Raw genomic sequence first — 19,878 nt, 5'->3', positions numbered from 1 at the left:
ACATCGAATTCAACGCAATATATCATGCTCCTCGACTAAATTACTCTAACAACAACGTTACCAACATTAATTACTGCTAATTGTTTTTAAAAAGCCACCTATGTATTTTACCTACGTACTCATATATATTTTATGCTCGTCCATGCATTTCAATTGCTTTTCTGTACTTTGCCAAAATAATTTATGCTTACGCATTCTACACTTACATAGTATATAAAATTTAATTAATCAATAATACTATTACATAACTAAAGATATTTTCCTAAAAATACATAGGTTTATTGTATTCGTATGGAGTCTATAATTACGGCCAATTAAGCTCCATATTTGCTTTACATATGAGTAATAACAAAGTATATTAAACTTTTTTGCGCGGGCTTTTTATGTGCTCGCGATTATTTTAATAAGTGTTTTAGTTTAATAACCCCGCTAATACGAGGTATTACGCTGTTTGTACACATTCATCAAGATTAACGCCAATTCGTCCGCAACCTAAGTAAACTCCGACAAACTTTACTTCGACATTACGTTACTCCGACATTTCTGAATATCGACATGACTTTACTTCGACACTACACTACTCCGACAAAGGATATTCGCCTTTGTCTAAGTAGTGTAGTGTCGAAGTAAAGTCATGTCGATATTCAGTAGTGTCGGAGTAACGTAATATCGAAGTAACGTTTGTCGGAGTTCAGTTTTTGAGCCAAATGAATGGCTACACCGTGAAGGTTGGTTTATACGATACGATTTTGGTTACATTTTGACTGCTAGAATCACTCCAAGCTTATTTCTGCTAATATGTATTAAGCTATTAGCGCAAAAGTGTGTCAGGAAAAATGGATATTTGTAACTCCTTAATAAGTAAAAATGTTAAAGAAATATTACGGTCACGGTCCGAATGTTACAGAAACAAGTAAAATAAATAACTAAAACAGTAATGCATTATGATGTTCAAATAAAAATTATTTCAATTTATGCTTTGCTTATTTTATTACTTTTCATCGCCAAGTTGTAAAACAATTGAAATACCTAATTATTTACTTACTCAGTTCCTCTATTTTACTAGCAGACTTGCTATAATTGATTTACGTAGTACTAAAAATATTGAAAATAGTGCCCAGACCAACGGAGCAATTAAATTTAATAGAAATCTCGGATATTATAGAGCAACGCGCTGTTATACAATATTTTATTGGATGCACTTCCATGTGGATGTAGTCTCGTTACAGATCAATCTTTATGAAGACGCAATCAAATCAGTTATACTTTCTATTCGCACTCGCAGGCTACATTGTAGAGCTCATAATTTCCGATGATTTGATAGAACGCCGGAAATTGGCTAATTTTAGGCCTTTAGAGAGGCGCACGCCGTGTTAGTTGCCGAAGACTACTTTACATTGTCATTTATTTAATTAGAACGCCAAAAGTAATTAAATATAATTTGCTCGAACAATTTCATTAATGCACGCAGTATATCACCTTTTGTCACGAATCATAATACAATAATATCAAATGTTAATTACACTTCGACACGCGTGTAAGTAAATAGATAGATAAAATAGAAAGTCAATTGTCTCGCGGCGGCTCGCACGGTCTTTAAATATTAAAACATAATACAGACAACTGCATGTCAAGCTAAACACAGTGACCTCTATGTAGTTGTCGTAGGTGCTATTTTGCAACAAAAATATTTTGGATTGCTGTACATGATTGTTTTTTAAAATAATTGAGAGCTCCCGAGGGGATCATTTAACTCGAATAAACGACACTTTCTTAGTTTTTGTTTACATGAAGAACAAAAAATGCTTAAAAAAGCTTATTTCCCCATAGACACATCCGCTACGTCATTAGACGCATCCGCTACGTTTACTGGAAGCGATTGGTTCTTAAGTTTCGATAGTTCTCAAGAAAAGGTTATTATTACATTCAAGCAGGCGTAAATTAATTAATTTAAAAATAGAACACCGATAGTAATTAATCTCACGCCGTAATATAGATGTTCGTTATCGTTCCCACAGGAAATAATTAGTCCAAATGACAAAATTAATTCACACGGTTAAAAATATCTGGAATGGCACTGCAAAGTGATTTGCAACGGCTGCTTTTATGTCAACAACATATTAAATCGCTTGTCGAAAGGACAGTTAATCTTGTATCGATTAGTGTATTAATGTATCCTTGCCATTAAGTTGTAATTAAGTGGGGATCAGTGACTCCGAGTCCATTTAGTTTTTGTGGCCTGACAGTGACATGACGCGGGCTCGCGGCTAATGTGCGAAACTGGCACCGCAGTCAAAATATTGCTGATATTACTGTACAGATGACGGGTAATGGACGGGATCTTGGAGCTACCAAACACCGTTATGATCTTAGGATTCACTAGCTAGTACTAGGAAAGGAACGAAGATGAAGGAGTGGTTTTTGCTTTGCTATTTGATTTTTTATTTTAACATTTAATTATCATGAGTGACTGATCCATATTACATAGGTACAATTAGCTATGTATTTTAGCTTCCTTTGTTTTACATTTTAAATGCTATCCTTATTAGTCCAAGCAAGGATCCCTCAATCCACATGCTCATCAAATAAATATCTAAAATTATACTAAGGTATCGTTAGAAGTAAAGCACCTTGTCATCCTATTTATTAATTAATGTTTTATTCATTATTGTATCAAATATATTTTAAAATGTACAATTGGCAAACAACGCCTGGACAGGCATTCTCTACTAGTCAACCTGTACGTGAACTGTAGCGGTACCGCTAAGTTTCTGGTTGTTTTTACTATTCATTTGGCAAAGTTTGCACGGTGCGAACTTCGCTAGCAAGTGTTAGGTTTGCACAATTGCTTTACATATTGGTGCAGTAGCAAAAGTAGCGGAATACCTGTGACTTTATCAAATAGATGATTTTGTGAAACAGGTGGCGCGCACTCAATCATACGCGGGAATAATAATTTAATTTAGTTTATATCTGTAATAGTATGGTAATTAGGCACTTACCCATGAATAAATCAATTACCACACGGTAAAATCTTCATTATTATGTAGGTACCTAAATGACATCTTTATATTCATTTCATGTCGTTTATTACTTAATTAGTTGTTACCCTGCGGCATCGCAATCGTGGAGACGTGAATCTGCGTTTTCATACAAACATTAAACCGTCTTTTTTCTGCACCTGATACGGGGATTACAAAAATATTTCAGTATTAATAATTAAGTGCAGAATCTAAATTATTTTAGAGCGTTACTTTCCTGCGGGCCTCTGCCTACTTTATAGAACAGACTTTACATATAAAACAAAATATCCATTTTAGACGAAGTCTATTGCAGTTTTTTTCCTTTCTTCATCAGGAGTAATGGGTCTGTGGTGGCGGCTGATTACGCATGCAGTCTGGCGACTAGGAGCCATCAACGTTGACTTGGAAGGCCATTGTCCTCGGTAAAACCAGGCATTAGGATAGGCACAGACTACAGCACATCAAGGTAAAACTGAGGCATCTTAGATGGTTGTAATAAGTGCGATATTGCAACAAAAATGTTAGACTGATCTTCTGTCGACTGCACATTTCATGACGTGTCTTCAGTAACAATCTAGTGGACAAGGAACTTCACACCAGATTAGTATACCTTCGCTAAATATAATTAAACTCTATATTTGAGTACCTACGTCAGTTTATTTACTGCTCTTAATAGATTGCTGTAAGATAGAGGTCTTATACTTGACACTGAATAGGTATTTCGTGACTCGAGTATTAGTCACGAGTCCTGACTGAATAATTTGTCTTATAAGTCGTCTAACTGTATATTGCTTGCACTCAATATTGACAGGATTGGACTCTCTAAATGATTTTTTATCTTAATGTAACATTAACACAATTAAGGCTGATTTTTCAATCGCTGGATATCTTGTCATCGAAGAATAAAATTGACTTTTTGAGATACTGAGACCGTCAATTTGCCAATTTTGTTCTTCAGAATAAAAGTTTTTCGGTGATTGAAAAATCTGCTCTTTGTGTAATAGTGTTCTTTACAATAATTCTTCTTCTTCTTCTCCGGGAAAACCTAGCCCTTTTTCCCATTATTTAGGGTCAGCTCTCCTTGTTCTAAGGCGCCAGGACAGTCTGTCCTTCATATCTTACTGTAAGATGCAATTATGTAGGACATGAAGTTAATCCTACACATAGATTTGCAAAACGCACACAAGGCTCAGTCTAGATAACTAAGAGTATTTATAACTGGCGACGAAGAGCAAGCTCGTGGGAACTGTGCCGGAGTTCCATTGGTTGGGCCGCGGCGGGCACCACAATGGGGTCGCCGGGATCAAGAGCGTGCTACGGAACCCTAGCGACAAACGTGCACCAAATGAATGTCATTACTTTAAGCACGCGAAATAAGTAGATCTTTTCGCCTAAGAATACGGTACATTTACTTTATTGTATAATTTAAACAACTGTGAAAATACTAATAAATTGTTAACACTAATAATAAAATGCTCAGCGTAGAGTTTCTGTCTGAAGTGATAACTTGGTGGTTCATAATATCAACTAGGTAATTGCAAATAAGATTCTTGAGCTTTCATTTGTAAAATTAATCTATTTTTAAAACCATAAAATAGTTTTAACGACTTCTCTCCATCCCTGCACCTTTATAGTTTTATTACTATGAATCGGTACCCTTACGTCTCTGTAACGGGTTTACCTAATATAATTCTACAGTAATAAAATAACTATATCTTTTTCAATTAAAACTATAGTATCAAGCATTTATTTAATCCTGAGGGTACAATTATTACCTTGCTCTATCATTTTATTAATCAACTGAGAGTAAACAGGAGTGCATTTCATTTTATTGCCCGATTAATCAAAGCGTAAAATTGCACTTTAGTATGAAAACACATTAGTAAAACAAATAAATTCAAACGTTTTATTTATTTCACTTCATTTATTGCCCTGTGATTCTGGCTGAAGTAGAATAGGTCCACTCCCAATCTTCCCACGTATGTCGTAAAAGGCGATCAGGAACAATTTATGTCGTGCTCTTATAGTAGATATTATTAATTTAGGCTGGGTTGCACCATATTACTTTAACTTTCACAAACGTCAAAAGTCTATCAAACTCCTTACAAAAACATTAGCCGAAAGTTAACAGATACGGTTCAAATTAAGGTGGTGTAAATCGGATTTAATGATAATGCCTCTTTATCTTAATTCTAAGTTGATTCAATCAGTTATGACCATTTTTTTTTCAGTTAAGCTAATACATTAACGTTTTCTATAATCAGTCATCTTTTTAATGCATTCCGGACATGCACAAGAATGTCACGATGATAAAGTGCAGATAGCACGCAAACGAGGCAGTGTCTTGCTTCTATACTTCTATCAACGATGGGACGCAAAGCGGCCGAAGAAAGCGCCCGCGCAGGTTGCTAGCACAAGCATTATTTATGTTTATGTTAGCGTTTAATGAATTTACCTCAGTCTAATGAGTTGAAATTAAGTATAACCCTTACGATAAATGGCAGAATACAAACATTTACGAAAAGTCTAGATTTCAGAAAGTCATAAGTCTCTATAATTATAATCATCATCAACAGCCCTTTACAGTCCACTGCTGGACTATGAGCCTCCTCCACTATAGTGGAGGGTTTTGCCATAATCTCCACGCTTGGCAGGCGGGTTGGAGATCGCAGTTTAAAAGATTGATGTTTTTCAGAGAGCGCTGCTGCCCATTCTCTGTTTGATGTGTAGTCCCTAAGTCGCCTCTTACGACACCCGCGGGAAGAGTAGGGGTTGGTGACAAATGTATTCTACTCTGCCGTCACCANACTAATAGTAATATGTTTTACTTTGAGTAATTCATTGTCAAACTTTTCCGCCAAGAAAATTACGAATTATAAAATAAAATAAAATAAAGCAATAATTTAATTTAATTATAAGTGACAAGTTTGAATGTTGAAGTTGAAGAATGAATAATGTTGTTGGTACGAGTATACCTCAATAAATAAAATAAATAAATTGACAATCTGAAATCTAAATTGAATTAATAATCTTTTATTAACGTCAAATCAATTAATCAAATCAGGAATTAAAAATTGTGTAGGAAATTATAAATATCTTTTCTAGAGCATCTACGTCTTCGGCCCGCGTGGTCGCATTTCTCCCGAGTGTCACTACACTTAGGCTTGATGATCAAGTTCTAATTACTGCGCGCGCGCACTTACCCTGTTTACGGGCACTTATTGCGCTCGTTTTGTACAGGAAGTGTAGGACATCACATTCGAGGCGTTTATCTCATTTTACTCGTAAATTTATAAGAATAATGTGATTGGAGCGAAATAAATATGCAGGTATAATTCATTATTTTCTTCCGAGCGTAATTCGATAGTAAATATTAAGCTCAATCCAGCTATAAACGTTTTATTATACCTAATAGTAATTATGTGTATCTTACACATCATATATCATATTATGCCTTTATCTTTCCATAGTATTTGCATTTTTAGTTCGAAAGCAAAATATTGTCATTAAATGCAATTTCACTAATTGTAAAATCAAATAATGTTAACTGTAAGTGCTGTTACCTGCAGTGAAAAGCACTAGCATTAAGCTTACGTTTCAACGTTTACGAGCACTTTCTATAATTATTTTGTTTACAATTGTAATGTTAGTTACATCCTCACCCAATAATTACAGACTACTGATTTCACTGTGCACTACAGAATCATCGCCTCGCTATTAGGACTAAATATAATTACAAACATACTTACTCTGGGTAAAAGATTTTATCTAAAAACAATACCGGTGTCAAAAGAAGAAAGTAGAACATTAAACATCCATTATAAGTATATTGTCTATCCATTTTCTGAAGATACCTATTGCTTTATTCGCAATTTCTCTAAACATCATACATTCCTATTGCATGTCAATTTGATGGATGAAGTGTTTATTATGTAGAAATAGGAAGTAAGTAGTTGCTATAATCGCGTCAAATACGTCGTGTATGATAAATTATAATTTAAAAAATAAACATGACAGTTAGCCTACTATATTTGAATAAATTGTCATTCGTTTTATAAATAATGCGTGCTTTATTATTAAACAATAATCAAGAAATAACCTGTTGTTTCGATACCAATTATTTTTTTATTTAGTTCCACACGTCTACTCACATTGCATTTCGATTTACTTTATTTATAATTATATTTTAATTACATGTTAATAAATTATTGTAGTTGATGTAGTTAGTAGATTAATAACGACATAAAATTATCTTCATGAAATGCTTCACTGCCTTTGTACTTAGAACAAACCGCTACGTACTAACTGTTGCAAACTTACATAAAATATAGATTTTTGAACTAATTTATGTCAGTTTGGTACCTATTTTCAAAATTAATGAAGTGTGTCTGGTTTTTAAAATCAATATTTTTATTGCAAAAAGTTGCGGTTTACATAATCAGCCCAACATCAAACCAGATCGACCAATATCGAATAATGTTTAGTACTTCGAAGAAAATTTTAACTTTCATTTTAAACTAAAGAGGTCATCAGCAGCAAGGAGTCAGTCAGATTGTTGCGATTTCCACAGTGTTTATGCCATTAAAGGAAATCTGGATTTAACTTCTGTTCATAATATCATGATCGTTGTTAAGCTTTCTGCAAAAATCACAAGTTGGTTCCAACTGAATGCAAGCTACTATATTCTATTTTGTAAATAAGACTGGCCACACGATTTTTTGGCCTGCACCTGGTTTCGAAAACCCCGACTCGCTGTTGCATTACGTTTCCTATAAAATGGCACTACAATCGGTAGCAAGACGACACTCCAGCGCATTGTATGTACCCCAACATTGTAAGTCTGTATTGTCTAGTTTTCTTTTTGCATAGCTGTTCCTCCGTTACTCTGTGACGGCGTGCACGCTAAAAATGCATTTGAGTTAACGCGCGGCGGCGGCACACAATACCTCTTCTGCACTTTTCCCGCGGCGAAGAACTAGCCGCATTTGAATTCAATAAAGTTCAACGTAATCTGGCGCAGTGAAATCTGAAGTTAATGACATTCTGTATTACGAACGGCTCTTGGAAGCATTTCTTCACATGACGACCTCGTCAGTATTGTTGCTGTATCAATGATAGATTCTGCTTGGATTCGAAAACAATAGTAATGGTTGTCTAGTTGAATTATTCTGAATCAGTCGGTTTCTTTATTCCTATTGTCTGTTTAAATAATTGGATTAGTTTTTGTAATGCGATCAAATTGCAAAGTTCTTGTTGTGTGCTTGTGACAGCCAATTATTTCGGTAATATCTGAAATATATCTAATTACAAACAACAGCACATAACGGTTCTTATATTATTTCATTAATAAAATAACGTTTTATTCGTAGCTCCATACAAAAGACTTCAACGCGTTTTAATAACAAATAACTTGTGAAGCTCACTGAAAAACCTCACTCAACTGATAGACAGCTTTTTAAAAATAGTAGTGAGGTAGCTTTGAGTTATTATAACTCATTCATCAAAATTCCTTTGACCATGCTGCGAGTAATTATGTGCGCTGAAATGTTGACAACCAATTTACAAACCGGCGCTGCGGCGCGGTTAACAAAAAATTACAAAACAAAATGGATGCGAAGATAACAACTGTGTCTACACGCTAATTACATTGTAAAAACAATTACCTCTAGGCACCTTTTTGTCAACAACAGTTGCTTAATTAAAATATCCTACGGCAACCTTCCGATGCGCGGCGCGCATGCACAATACGCTCCAATTAATATTTGAGTTCTCATTTTCGTCTTTAGCGTCATTGTTTTAGAGTCGACTCGGATCTCTATTCTCATGCGAAACAGAGCTGTAATTAAACCAAACAATGCGATACGCTTAAAAACTAGGGCTTCAGGAACTGCGGCGGTCGATTTCAAGCCCTATTGACGCAACGCTGGCTCTAAAAGAAACTTGGCTGCGGTCGGTGGATAGATGGAGTCGGTATTTTATCTGTGGTGTCCTTAAGACAATGCTTTTAAGGACTGTTTTCGCGTGGCTTAGTATAGAAGTCACGACCAACTGCGGTTTCCGTAGAATGCTTTTGTATTGCGCTCTTATCTGAGATATGTGTCAGTGTTATAAGATAGCAGACACGTTGCTAAATTAAAGCGATGTATTGGCAGCGACGTCTCATTAGCCTTATCTTAGAGCCAAACGCTAGACAATACTGGTCTGTAATTAATACACTGAAGACACTATTACTGGATTCTATTCGTATTATTTACAAATTTATTAATAAATCTTATTTTTATTTTATTGACAATTAATTAAAGTCTAGAAATCATTTTCAATTTACAGGAAATATCAAGTTTTTTTCTCACAACAATCTGAGTTATTTAGTATGTATCGTGAGGAAACAAAACCAACACAAGTTCATAAAACGTTCATGTGTATTTTGTTTCAGATTTATCATAAAACCACGCTATAACCAAATATATATTTTAGTGCTGCTTTTTGTCTTGGAGATATACAAAGCTCTTTGGACAATGCCCAAAAGACGGGAATATTTTGCCTGGGGACTTGATAACTACCTATAACTATTTTCATAAATACACAAATTAATTAAAGTCCTACTAGTAAATCTTCTCATATAGATACCTATGATTGACCCATTACTTCAAATGCACAAGTCTTTCTCAACGCACCGAAACCAATCTAACGCCCGTATTCAAAAACATTACTGTGAAGTCTCACAGTGCGCGTGGACGCACAGGGCGACACATGAACCAATCACAGAGCGCTATTCAACGCTGTGCGTTCGATTTGCTGCTTCACTTAAGCAAGCAACGTTTGTGAATACGGGCGTAAAACGCGTGTGCCATGGCGCACGAGCATAGTAAATACACATGCAAAAGTGACGTTGGCATCTCGATTCACTGACACGATTTCTTTGATCAGCGGAGTTTCTCCCGCGTAATAAAACGGACTGTCATTAGCGCGCCTGACCGCATGCGCGCGAACTCTGCTCGAGCGGAAAATGCTGTGCGTATGCGCAGCTTCTGGGAAAAACTACATTCAACAACAATAAATACATTATTCTTGTACTTTAAATTACGTACCTAACCATTGATGTATCTCAATTGCGGACGTGCTCCAATTAAAGCACATAATATGTACACACGGTGTAATTTAATACGCAGGCAACATAAAATTCACACCATCAATTCGGACAACTTTTTCTATGATAAAAGAAGGATTTTCTCTATTGGATACTAATCAACTGTGATTCACGGCGATGTATGGACAGACCGGTTTTTGCAGATTTTCATGTTGACCCCTAATTAAAATGGTTCGCTTCATATAGCTAGTTAACAAAACATCACCTTGTAAATGTTACGGTTCAATACGGTGCTGTTCGTTAGACTAATTGAACAATTATGTTAAGTAATTTTTAGCTAATATGTGTGGTTTTATATACCTTTTTATTTATAGACCTATTGTATCCCAGTTCTTAAAAGTTTTCCTCCAGAACTCACCAACTAACTCGGTCCAAGGCCAACGTTTGTTACTAATAACAAAATAGTTTATTAAAAAATTAAAACAATTTAGGTAAGTTTATAACTCTCTAAACTTATTCAACCAAAAAGACGAGGAAAACTAAAAACGACTTTCCGATACATTAACGATTCCGTGATCGAAGCATCTGATTTTCTCGGGAAGTCAGTCCATAACCCAGATTTAGCATGCCTTGTCTAATGCGGTAAAAAGAGCAAGCCATCCAATAAACCACTTTCTATCTATTGAAGCCGATAGACCATTATTGTAAATCTACTTTATTCAAGCACGTACATAATTATTGGGTCACAAAGAATTTTTATTTTTTATTTTTCCCAGGTTGAATCTTATTTGTACCAATCCCGAACTTACAATAAGCCCAAGCATGCATAACAGATTTGAAATTAACAAGTTATGAGCATCATACGCAATAATAAAAATGTACAGTAACTCATTTTTTGACTGAAATTTGATAAAAAAGCTCACACAATTCTCCCAACTACAGTTTCATTCTTATAAAGGTGAGCGGTGACGAATCAATACAGCCTGACTATGCAAAAATGCTTTAACGCCAGTTACACCGATAAATACGTGCAGTTATAACTGTTCCATCAATATTGAATACTTTTAGTAAAAATTTTACTGAAATTTCCTGTACTTTTTAGTGTCTTTCTCCTTTAGTCTTTCTCATTAAACCCCTCCAGCAGCCACAATCAGATTAAGGTCATAACAAGATCTTTTTATTCCAACTTTCTTTAACTTCATTCGACGTACTTTCCAAGTTCCAAATCGTAATGAATTTTGTCACCATTTAACTTGTACACTGAGTCGAGTTAATGTTTGTTTATACAGCCTGACCACGACTAAACTACACAATAAAGCTTTTATTTATCAATTAAATCTAAACTAACTCATTGTTAACTACGGGCTGTGTTTTATTTACGTGCGTTTATTATTCAATGTTCCCAAAGCCCATAGAGTACCCTCCGGAATGCAAATCAGTGTGTTCGGCTCGAGTTCGACCATGTTCGTTGTAAATAAGCTCCTCTACCGTTAGCTGAAGCCTTAAATGTTTACTTACAAACTGTATTACTTAAGGGAATATTTAATTAGTCTTCCTAATTCGTTAGAGAAATTTATGGTAACCTGAAAACGGCCATGAACATGAATAACCGACTTCACTAAGTTTTATAGCTTTAAATGTTGAGTGGTAATAAATACTGTATAAATTGCACAGCAAACACATAAATAAAATTTAAGTGATTATTTGTAATGTTAAAATAACAGCTTATTACAAAATTTATATGCAAATATATTAGAACTAATGAAGTTTCTTCTCTATTTGGCTATCTGTCTGTTCTACCTAAACTCTGAAACAGTTGGACCGATTGAAAACTTTTTTTTATTTCTGGAATGAATAAGAGTTGCATGCAAAATTTAATCTTATGAAATTGTGAACAAATCTGATAATTAGGTATATATAATCCGCGTAAGCGCAGTTGCGAGCTTTTCGTCTCGAAAAAGTTTCATTTACCTGCGTAACGTTCGCCTTGTGACACTCCGAATGTTCCCAAGGCCTCATTTTCACGTCATGTAACGCATACGAGACGCACTCATTCGGCGTTACTGTCATTAGGGCAGTATTTACATGCGGGTCATTAGCGAGAATGACTTGAGAAGCGCTCGTGACTTTCCTAGCTAAGTGAGCTCAATGAATACTGTAATGAGGAACAATGCGTCTGTAATTTGAGTTCAAACCGCCACACCTTTTTGAGGAATAACCATTCTAAATTGATGCTTCTAATGCTTCGTTTGAGATGCAAACGTGGAATATTTAAAGCGTTAGTAGGTGAAGTATGTAAAATTGACTAACGGAATGTCTTATAAATTAATATCAGCAGCCATGTTTTACTCGACATTCCTCTATAGACCATAAGAAATGTGTAAAACTGTACAGCTTCTAGTAGGTACATTAGTGAATTTATATAAGTACTGCATTTCGCCGTAACATTGATACATTATTATTTATTTAAGCCGCGACTGCTTCGTTCTGTTCTCCCCGTGCAAGTCACGATCTCGAAACATGTTATAAATCAAACATGTATTTATATCGAATAAATAATCATGAGGAGCGGAAGTCACAGTCTCACAATACGCACTCGTTGACCCATTAGCCGAGTTATACACACATTACAAGACAATTACATGTGAAAAGACATTACCGCGTGCAGTCCGCTGCCGGTGCGGGTACGCAAATGGTAACTGTGCTCTAACAAAAACTCGCGCATGCAGGTACTGACCCCGAGAAAGAAATTATCTAACTGTCCATCACTCAATTTTGGAACCCAGCACACGTCGAGGCCAACAAAAGGACCCATTATATCGGTTAGCGTTTAAATTCCAAATAAGATAGCATGAATCGGAATGGAATACGCTCTAGATTGGTTTCTTTTCGGAAAAAGGTCCGATGCCAAAAAGAGATGTCTTTGCTTTGTGCTCCGCACGTAATATCTGTAATAGCCGAGTAATAGGATCGGGCCAGTTCAGGGACGTTCAAGTGTTAATTTATTGATATGTATTTGCAAGAGTCCTACGTAAACTCATTGATGAATAAGATCTTGATCGTAAATTAAAATTCTATCGTATCATCCATAAGCTTTGTTAAGTAAGTATTAAAAATTTTCGCCAGTATCTCATTTGGAACACATCGATTTTGCTTTAATGGCATTCCACAAACAATGGGTCTACGGATGCGTCCTATTGTTGAAATATTTTCATATTACCAACGTAATTTGCGAATACGTTTATTGCAGTGCTTCAGACCGCGATTTTTTTGTTCCAACCACACAATACACATTTTCCTCGTTACCTACCGCGTAAACAGCCACATTTTACTCGTTTGTGTCGCGGGATGCTAAGCAAGGATCATTGTTTCGTATTGAGCTCAACAAAGCGAAACTCACATACTTTTGAAATCTATTCACGTCCATTTCGGCCGATGCCAGTTAGTGTAGGACCTGGAAAGTGCAATTGTTTTGACAATGTTGTCGTGACGGTTTACATACTAATACGAATTTTCAAAGTAGTAGAACGGATGATTCATAAAGACATTAGTGAGCGCATTTTCTCTCATTAAGTACCGATAAGTACAAGGCTGTGAACTCAGTAAAAAGTTAACAACAATACGCCAATTAAATAGAGGAGTGTGAAACTATTACGTTAATCGTAAATTGATACATAATAATTTTTAGTGGTCGTTAATATTTTTAACGCGATGAGAGAGATGATGAATGTACAGTTAACCGTTGTGGTTTCCATACAATTAATGGAAGATCCGCACTGCGGTCGGCGAGGGTAGGAAGTGAAGCGTGCAGCAGTAACTGTCCACTGCTGGCCAATACCGAATCGGCTTACCGGCAAAGCGCAGTAAACTCGAAACTTAGTAAGGGCCCCTGAGTAAACTCTACGCACAAGTTACTATCGTCCTTATTTGGCTCTGTATGTGTTGAATTATATATTTCCTATTTTATGGCTCCAACGATTTCAACCCTTATCAAGAATACTGTTACTTTTAAAGAATAAATTTTAAAAAGTGTTCATTACTTTTTTGTTTGCAGGTGAATAAAACTTAAGTCATTTAATTAACATTAAACCAGCAATTTTTATTTCAAGGTGAGGATTTCTGTTTTTGAGGTAGAAAAACTGAAATTATAAGTAAACTTTTAAGCCACCGAAAAAGCAGCTCAACACGTTTGATAGTCTGCATTCAATGTCAGACATCTAGATCTATGCAGATTTCACAGTGTGAGAAAAGCCATAAATACTGACTCAGGCTACGGTTAATTGTAGCTATTAACATATAAACGCGCCTTTCTACGAATCTCTTTCCATTATGTTCCTCATTTCTTTTCTCGGAAAATTCTTTATTCCCAACAACAATCGCTATGTACAACATTTTTCTATCGGAAATAACTATGATCATATTTTCATAATAATTGGTCTCCGACAACAGAATGCAAGCTGTTGATTGTTAGTGTAATTGATTACGTTGTAAAAATGTATAACATTTTTTACTTTAAGATGCATAATATTTTATACTCCAATACACGGATATAAACTTATTGAGTACTAGAAATTTAATTAGATATAGTTTATGTAGCAAGCTGTACTTAGTGTAAATCCATAGAATCAACGCGTGAAGTTACATGCGCTTTAATTCAAAATTTTAAGTTTTCACGCATGCTTACTGTGCCGTTAAATTAAAAGCTACGATTAAATCATATAGTTAATTAATTGTTTTTCAGCAGCAAGCACAAATGGGACTGTTATATTCACGTACTTATTATTACTATTATAACAAATTACATGTAAACATGAAAATGTACGTCAATCATTTAAGAAATTCATCCCGCGGCGAGAAATTGCTTTTATGCTCTAGTTGCGCGCGCGCAGCTGTGGCGTTGTCGCGATGCGGGTCTTTGCCTGACAAGTTTTCGATTGTAACGCAATTATGGTGTTAATAACATATTATTTTTATTTAAAAGAACGAATGCTGGTGGGTATTTATATAAACATTATTCATTTCTTGACAAGATAGCCGGACGGCGCGAGGCGGCTAATTGCATCAGCGATGAGCATTCCCTGTCACGCCAATAACACTATTTATTAATAAATTATGTTACGAAGTTGACCAACACTAAGATACTTTTTGGCCTGAGGTGGGTACTTAATGATGTTGTTAATTTAGACGATAACTTACTCGTATGTTTTAATAATTAACTTTATAGTTAGTTTACTCATAAGAGAAAACAAGCAACACTCTACACTTACTTTATGTACACAGAATGGATAACATTTATAAACAAACAGTGTGACAAAATGACTTGAGATCCAGCGCCATACGCCACACTTGAGTGTACCCGAAAATAGCTGAAATTACCACTTTCCCTTCAACATTATATCATATTTGGGAAATTTTCCGCAAAATTATGCAATTTCTTTAGAAACTCGCGACCGGAAACATAATACATATTTGATATTACTCCATATTTGGATATCAACGATGGATTGGTCCGTAATAGAATAAATTACAATAGACGTTTGCATTAAATAAGTATTGGTTTTGTAAATAGTTTCCGCATTTGAATATTAAGAGGAGAGTTACGTGAGATCTTTGTATTGTTAGATTTTTATAAAAATGCATAAGTCTATCTCATCATGAAAATAGATAGAAAAAGTATAATGATAGAATGTTTCTAAATATAATTTGTTCTGTCGTGATGAGATTGGTTTCCGATCGAGCAGATATATGTAAATAATTTTATTTTTCTGAATTATGCAGCGTCTCAGCGAGCCCTCATAAATCTGAAATAATTATGACTTAATTGACTCCACCTAGGCTTTATTTATTACTACACCGTAGTATTCGTAAAAGTAATATGGTTGATAATCACATGTGAATTCAAATACGCAACAGTCTGTAATCAAAACATTGATGTTTTTGCCAAAGATGAAAAAGTTCCGATTTATCAGGCCGTTTATACAAGAACGCGAGCTGTCAGTGTCTTAGCACGCGAAATGATGAATGTGCAGTCATGTAAAATATATTTTGTATAAAATAATAAATCTTGTTTTCACAAGAAAAATTTATATAGAGTACATCATTATCTTTTCAGATCGACTAACGATCCTATTATAATTTTTGAAAACCACTCTATTATTTATTTAATTTATCATCTTAATATTACCCTAAACTAAAACTTACAATTTTTGAGCAATAGTCTTTATTATCTCTGAAATGATATGAAGGTGATAATGGAAGTTTAAAAGTGTATGTAAATATTTCTATAACGCTTTTTTCAGTGTGAAGCCATTTCGCTGTGAAGACATCTCTATTGTCGATCGTTAGTCAGCAACAACCCGACATATCGCTGCCATCGCTGGCAAAAACCAATGCGGAGGTCTTTCACCCCGCCGGCAATAATTGTTTACATCTCCGTTTGTTCTACGAATCGCATCGGAACCGTTTGTTACATCAAATCATTGTTCCTCTAACGTTTTGTCGGGTAATTAAAATTAATTCAGCTAATCAGCTCCGTCCGGGTTGACAACGTTCTTATCGATTGGAAAAGAACACGACGATTTTCTCGATGAAACGGCTAATTGCAAGTGACATGTATAATAGATGCCTCGAAGTAGGCGACGGGAAAAACATGTTTCCAATTGCCGTTCTAAGATTTACACCGATTAAATTAACTAGCTACTACTAATACCTATTTATTAACTGAGTTTGAATTTTTTTTAATGTCTTCATAGACAGATAATGGATTTTCTATTGTCACTACTTTCGTGCATAAAGTAGTTATTACATTCATGTACACATTAAATACCATTATCTTGAGCCTCCAAACGTTTTGTCAGTTCCAAAGATATTAAAATGAGCAGTTAAAAGCTTAACATTCGAATACGGTATGAATACACATCTAATGATGCAGAAGCATTAACTCGACATCAATAACTTTTGTTTCTTTTATTCGGCGAGAAGCAGACGATTACGCTAAACGATAATGTATCCGCGCAGGCGCATAATACACGAGAATAAGTGAATAGAGTGACAAATGTAATACAGGGTTACGTTTGAAAGTACTCACCGCTTGGGCACGCTAATCCGCCTTTGCCGGAACAGGTGGTCCATTGTTTCTAAGCTCTTCTTTGTTTTTCCACTTTAGTTCGGACTCCCACACAAATGGGGGAAATTACAGACTTTCACTTGATCTCTAGCAGTTCCGGAGGCTCGGAACAGTTCTATGTCACTTGAATTGCACAACACTCACGAGTCCAGGCGCTTCTACAACGCGGTCAGTTGAATTCGGGAGCTCAACTGTGGTTCGCCAGATTAGCAACAGACGGTCTCACGCTACACCGGCCACCAACCGCTGCAAACAAACAATATCCCCAGTTGTAATTGTGTCGGTAACAGGCATAGGAAACTAATAACTGCATGCAATTTTTTCGATTAAATTTAAATTGCAACAGCAGTTTTTACCATTTAAACCAACCGTTACTTGCGTGTGAAAATCAAACAGATTTCGTCACAGTCGCTAAATCAATAATGTAGTAGCTAGTTATTATCAAACACTGAGATAGAGTCAGATGTAATTTCACTATAAACGAAGACAGCTTCAGCGAATATTTTTATTTGTTTAATAAAACACGGAGTAATGTGACGATAAGTTTCTAACAAACATTTCGGCGGCGACGAGCGGTGAAAGTGAACGCAGCGTGCGCCCGCGCCGCTCTCCGTGCGCTTCACAGCCACTTGTTGGACATTAACGCTGATATCGTACATAACAAGAAGCATTGTTTAATTTTGCAGATCATCACAATATGCAAGTCTAAATTGCATGTAACAGGTTACCAAAGAACAACTTTCTCAAAGAGATTTTGTGATCTGTTTATTTTTTCATGCCTTTTCTTTTGGTTTCGTTCTTCTTGAAAATCGATTATTAAAATAAAACAACGAAAATAGCCGCGATCGTCGGTTTTAATAAAGTGCCTTATGTTGACATAAATTTCATCAGAATAATAAAACTGCAAATAAATATTAAATGATAGGACATATAATTGGTTTAATATTGACTACTGCTCGAGCAAGGCCGAATTGATCTCATGTCATAAAGGGATTTAATATATTTTTATTATATTCCGCTGTGAACCTAATCATCATTTATCTTCTTTTGTTAGCGTACCATGCCAACCAAACTATACAAATTCTATTAAATCGAATAATTTATTACCTACAATTAAAACGTAATACAAATGTTATTTATAATACATATAAACAACATCATATTTTATATCAAACGTTTATCTATAATATTTTCTCGTAATCTAAATTCCTTACTTTTATTTTTAACAATACACATTACACTGGAAACCTCGTTCCCACAGAAAATTATTTCAGAACCAATGGCTTCATAAACTTAGGACCTCGTTTTGTGAGAAACTAATAGTATTTTTTTGAAATGGGCATTAACTAGAGCAATAATGTGCAACGTCAGTTTAGCCGTCTACTTTATTTTGATATCTAACGCGATGATTACAAACAGAAATGATACCTGTTTGAAATGTGCACACAAACATTTACTGAAGCATAGCAGCTGAAGAAATATTGTTTTTCTAAGTACCTGTGGTCTGCTTCCCATCGGTAATTATGATTCAATTAGTGGAACCACGAAGAACGTAGAATATCCACGAGTGTATATTTTGTACAATTACGGCGCCTAATTAGAAGGTGAAGTATTCCGAACACATGGGGTCTCTAATGGGAGGAACTGAGCGGCGCCCTTTGCATAAATTGTATCCACCTGAATTAATTTGCATTTAATAATTCCAGGACCCTTAATTAATTAACGATAATGTTAAATTAGCGCTCCTCCTGTGTGCTTAAGATTCCTTTACAAATTACCAGGCAATGCAGGTTTATTTAATGCTTATAATTAACAAGGTAAGTACCTAAATAATTTTAAATATCTACTTACTACGTATGATGTTACTAAGTAAACATCTTTTTCTATTTACAAATATAAAAATATTCGCTGAAAACTTTTGTTTCCACATTAAAACCGGGTTTTTTTTTCGTTATAAAAATAAACATTATTTAATTTAAAGATTGATTAATTATGTTAAAAACTAAATTTAATAACATAAAAGCCTCATAAAAATACAACAAAAACCCACCATTATTATTCATCACTAAAATAAAAAAGTTAGATACAACAAAATAATGTCCGATACGCGCGTGTCACATCCGCGGAGAAATGCCTCGAGCGCGGGCGTGCGTCCCGTGAGCCACCGGGCGAAGCACTGGCGCCGTGCCGCAGCCGCCTCGGAGCCTACGATCCACTCACCCTTCGACTCTACAGGAACGGACTTTCTTCACTAATCCTGCTTTCGCTTGCCATTTGATATTTCACCAGTTGACTGCGGTAGAGCGGCATTAAGATTAGTTTTTAAATCTTTCGATTGAAATCATTGAAGCGAAGCAAGCAAAATTTACGTTATTTTACTATGTCATTTATAGCCGAGACAGATTTTATTAGCAACTCAATTAATGAATTAATTAATCAATCAATTAATATTTCTATATTACATGTAAATTACAGAAAAGTTTTAATATTTTCGTAGTCTCGTAGCCCGTAGCGCTACGTCCCTACTACGAAATTCTCGACTCGATTAGCTATTGAATCGCGGGCTTCGTAACGGTCATATGATAACGTATACTTATGAAGATATTATTCATATCGTTGATTTTGACTCTACATTCTACCTG

The 19,878-nt window shown here is 35.3% G+C and overlaps 1 protein-coding gene across 1 annotated transcript in view; it reads right to left on the bottom strand.

The window, feature by feature from the left end:
• The window catches only part of LOC114360268 (heparan sulfate 2-O-sulfotransferase pipe-like), a 38,596-nt gene extending 19,196 nt beyond the window's left edge, over positions 1-19,400 (bottom strand). The window contains exons 1-2 of the mRNA XM_028314898.1: positions 19,287-19,400; positions 17,198-17,482 (exon numbers count right to left, since the gene is read on the bottom strand). Of these exons, the coding sequence (XP_028170699.1) occupies positions 17,198-17,241 (44 nt within the window). The 5' untranslated portion in view covers positions 17,242-17,482; positions 19,287-19,400. The remainder of the gene's footprint in view (positions 1-17,197; positions 17,483-19,286) is intronic.
• Positions 19,401-19,878: the final 478 nt, after the last annotated feature.

Source organism: Ostrinia furnacalis, unplaced genomic scaffold, assembly GCF_004193835.3.
Source record: "Ostrinia furnacalis isolate ACB-3 unplaced genomic scaffold, ASM419383v2 OfSCF0322, whole genome shotgun sequence".
NCBI classification, from domain to species: Eukaryota; Metazoa; Arthropoda; class Insecta; order Lepidoptera; family Crambidae; genus Ostrinia; species Ostrinia furnacalis.
Note: the sequence above shows the minus strand (reverse complement) of the source record. Positions and strands in the feature narration are given on the sequence as shown.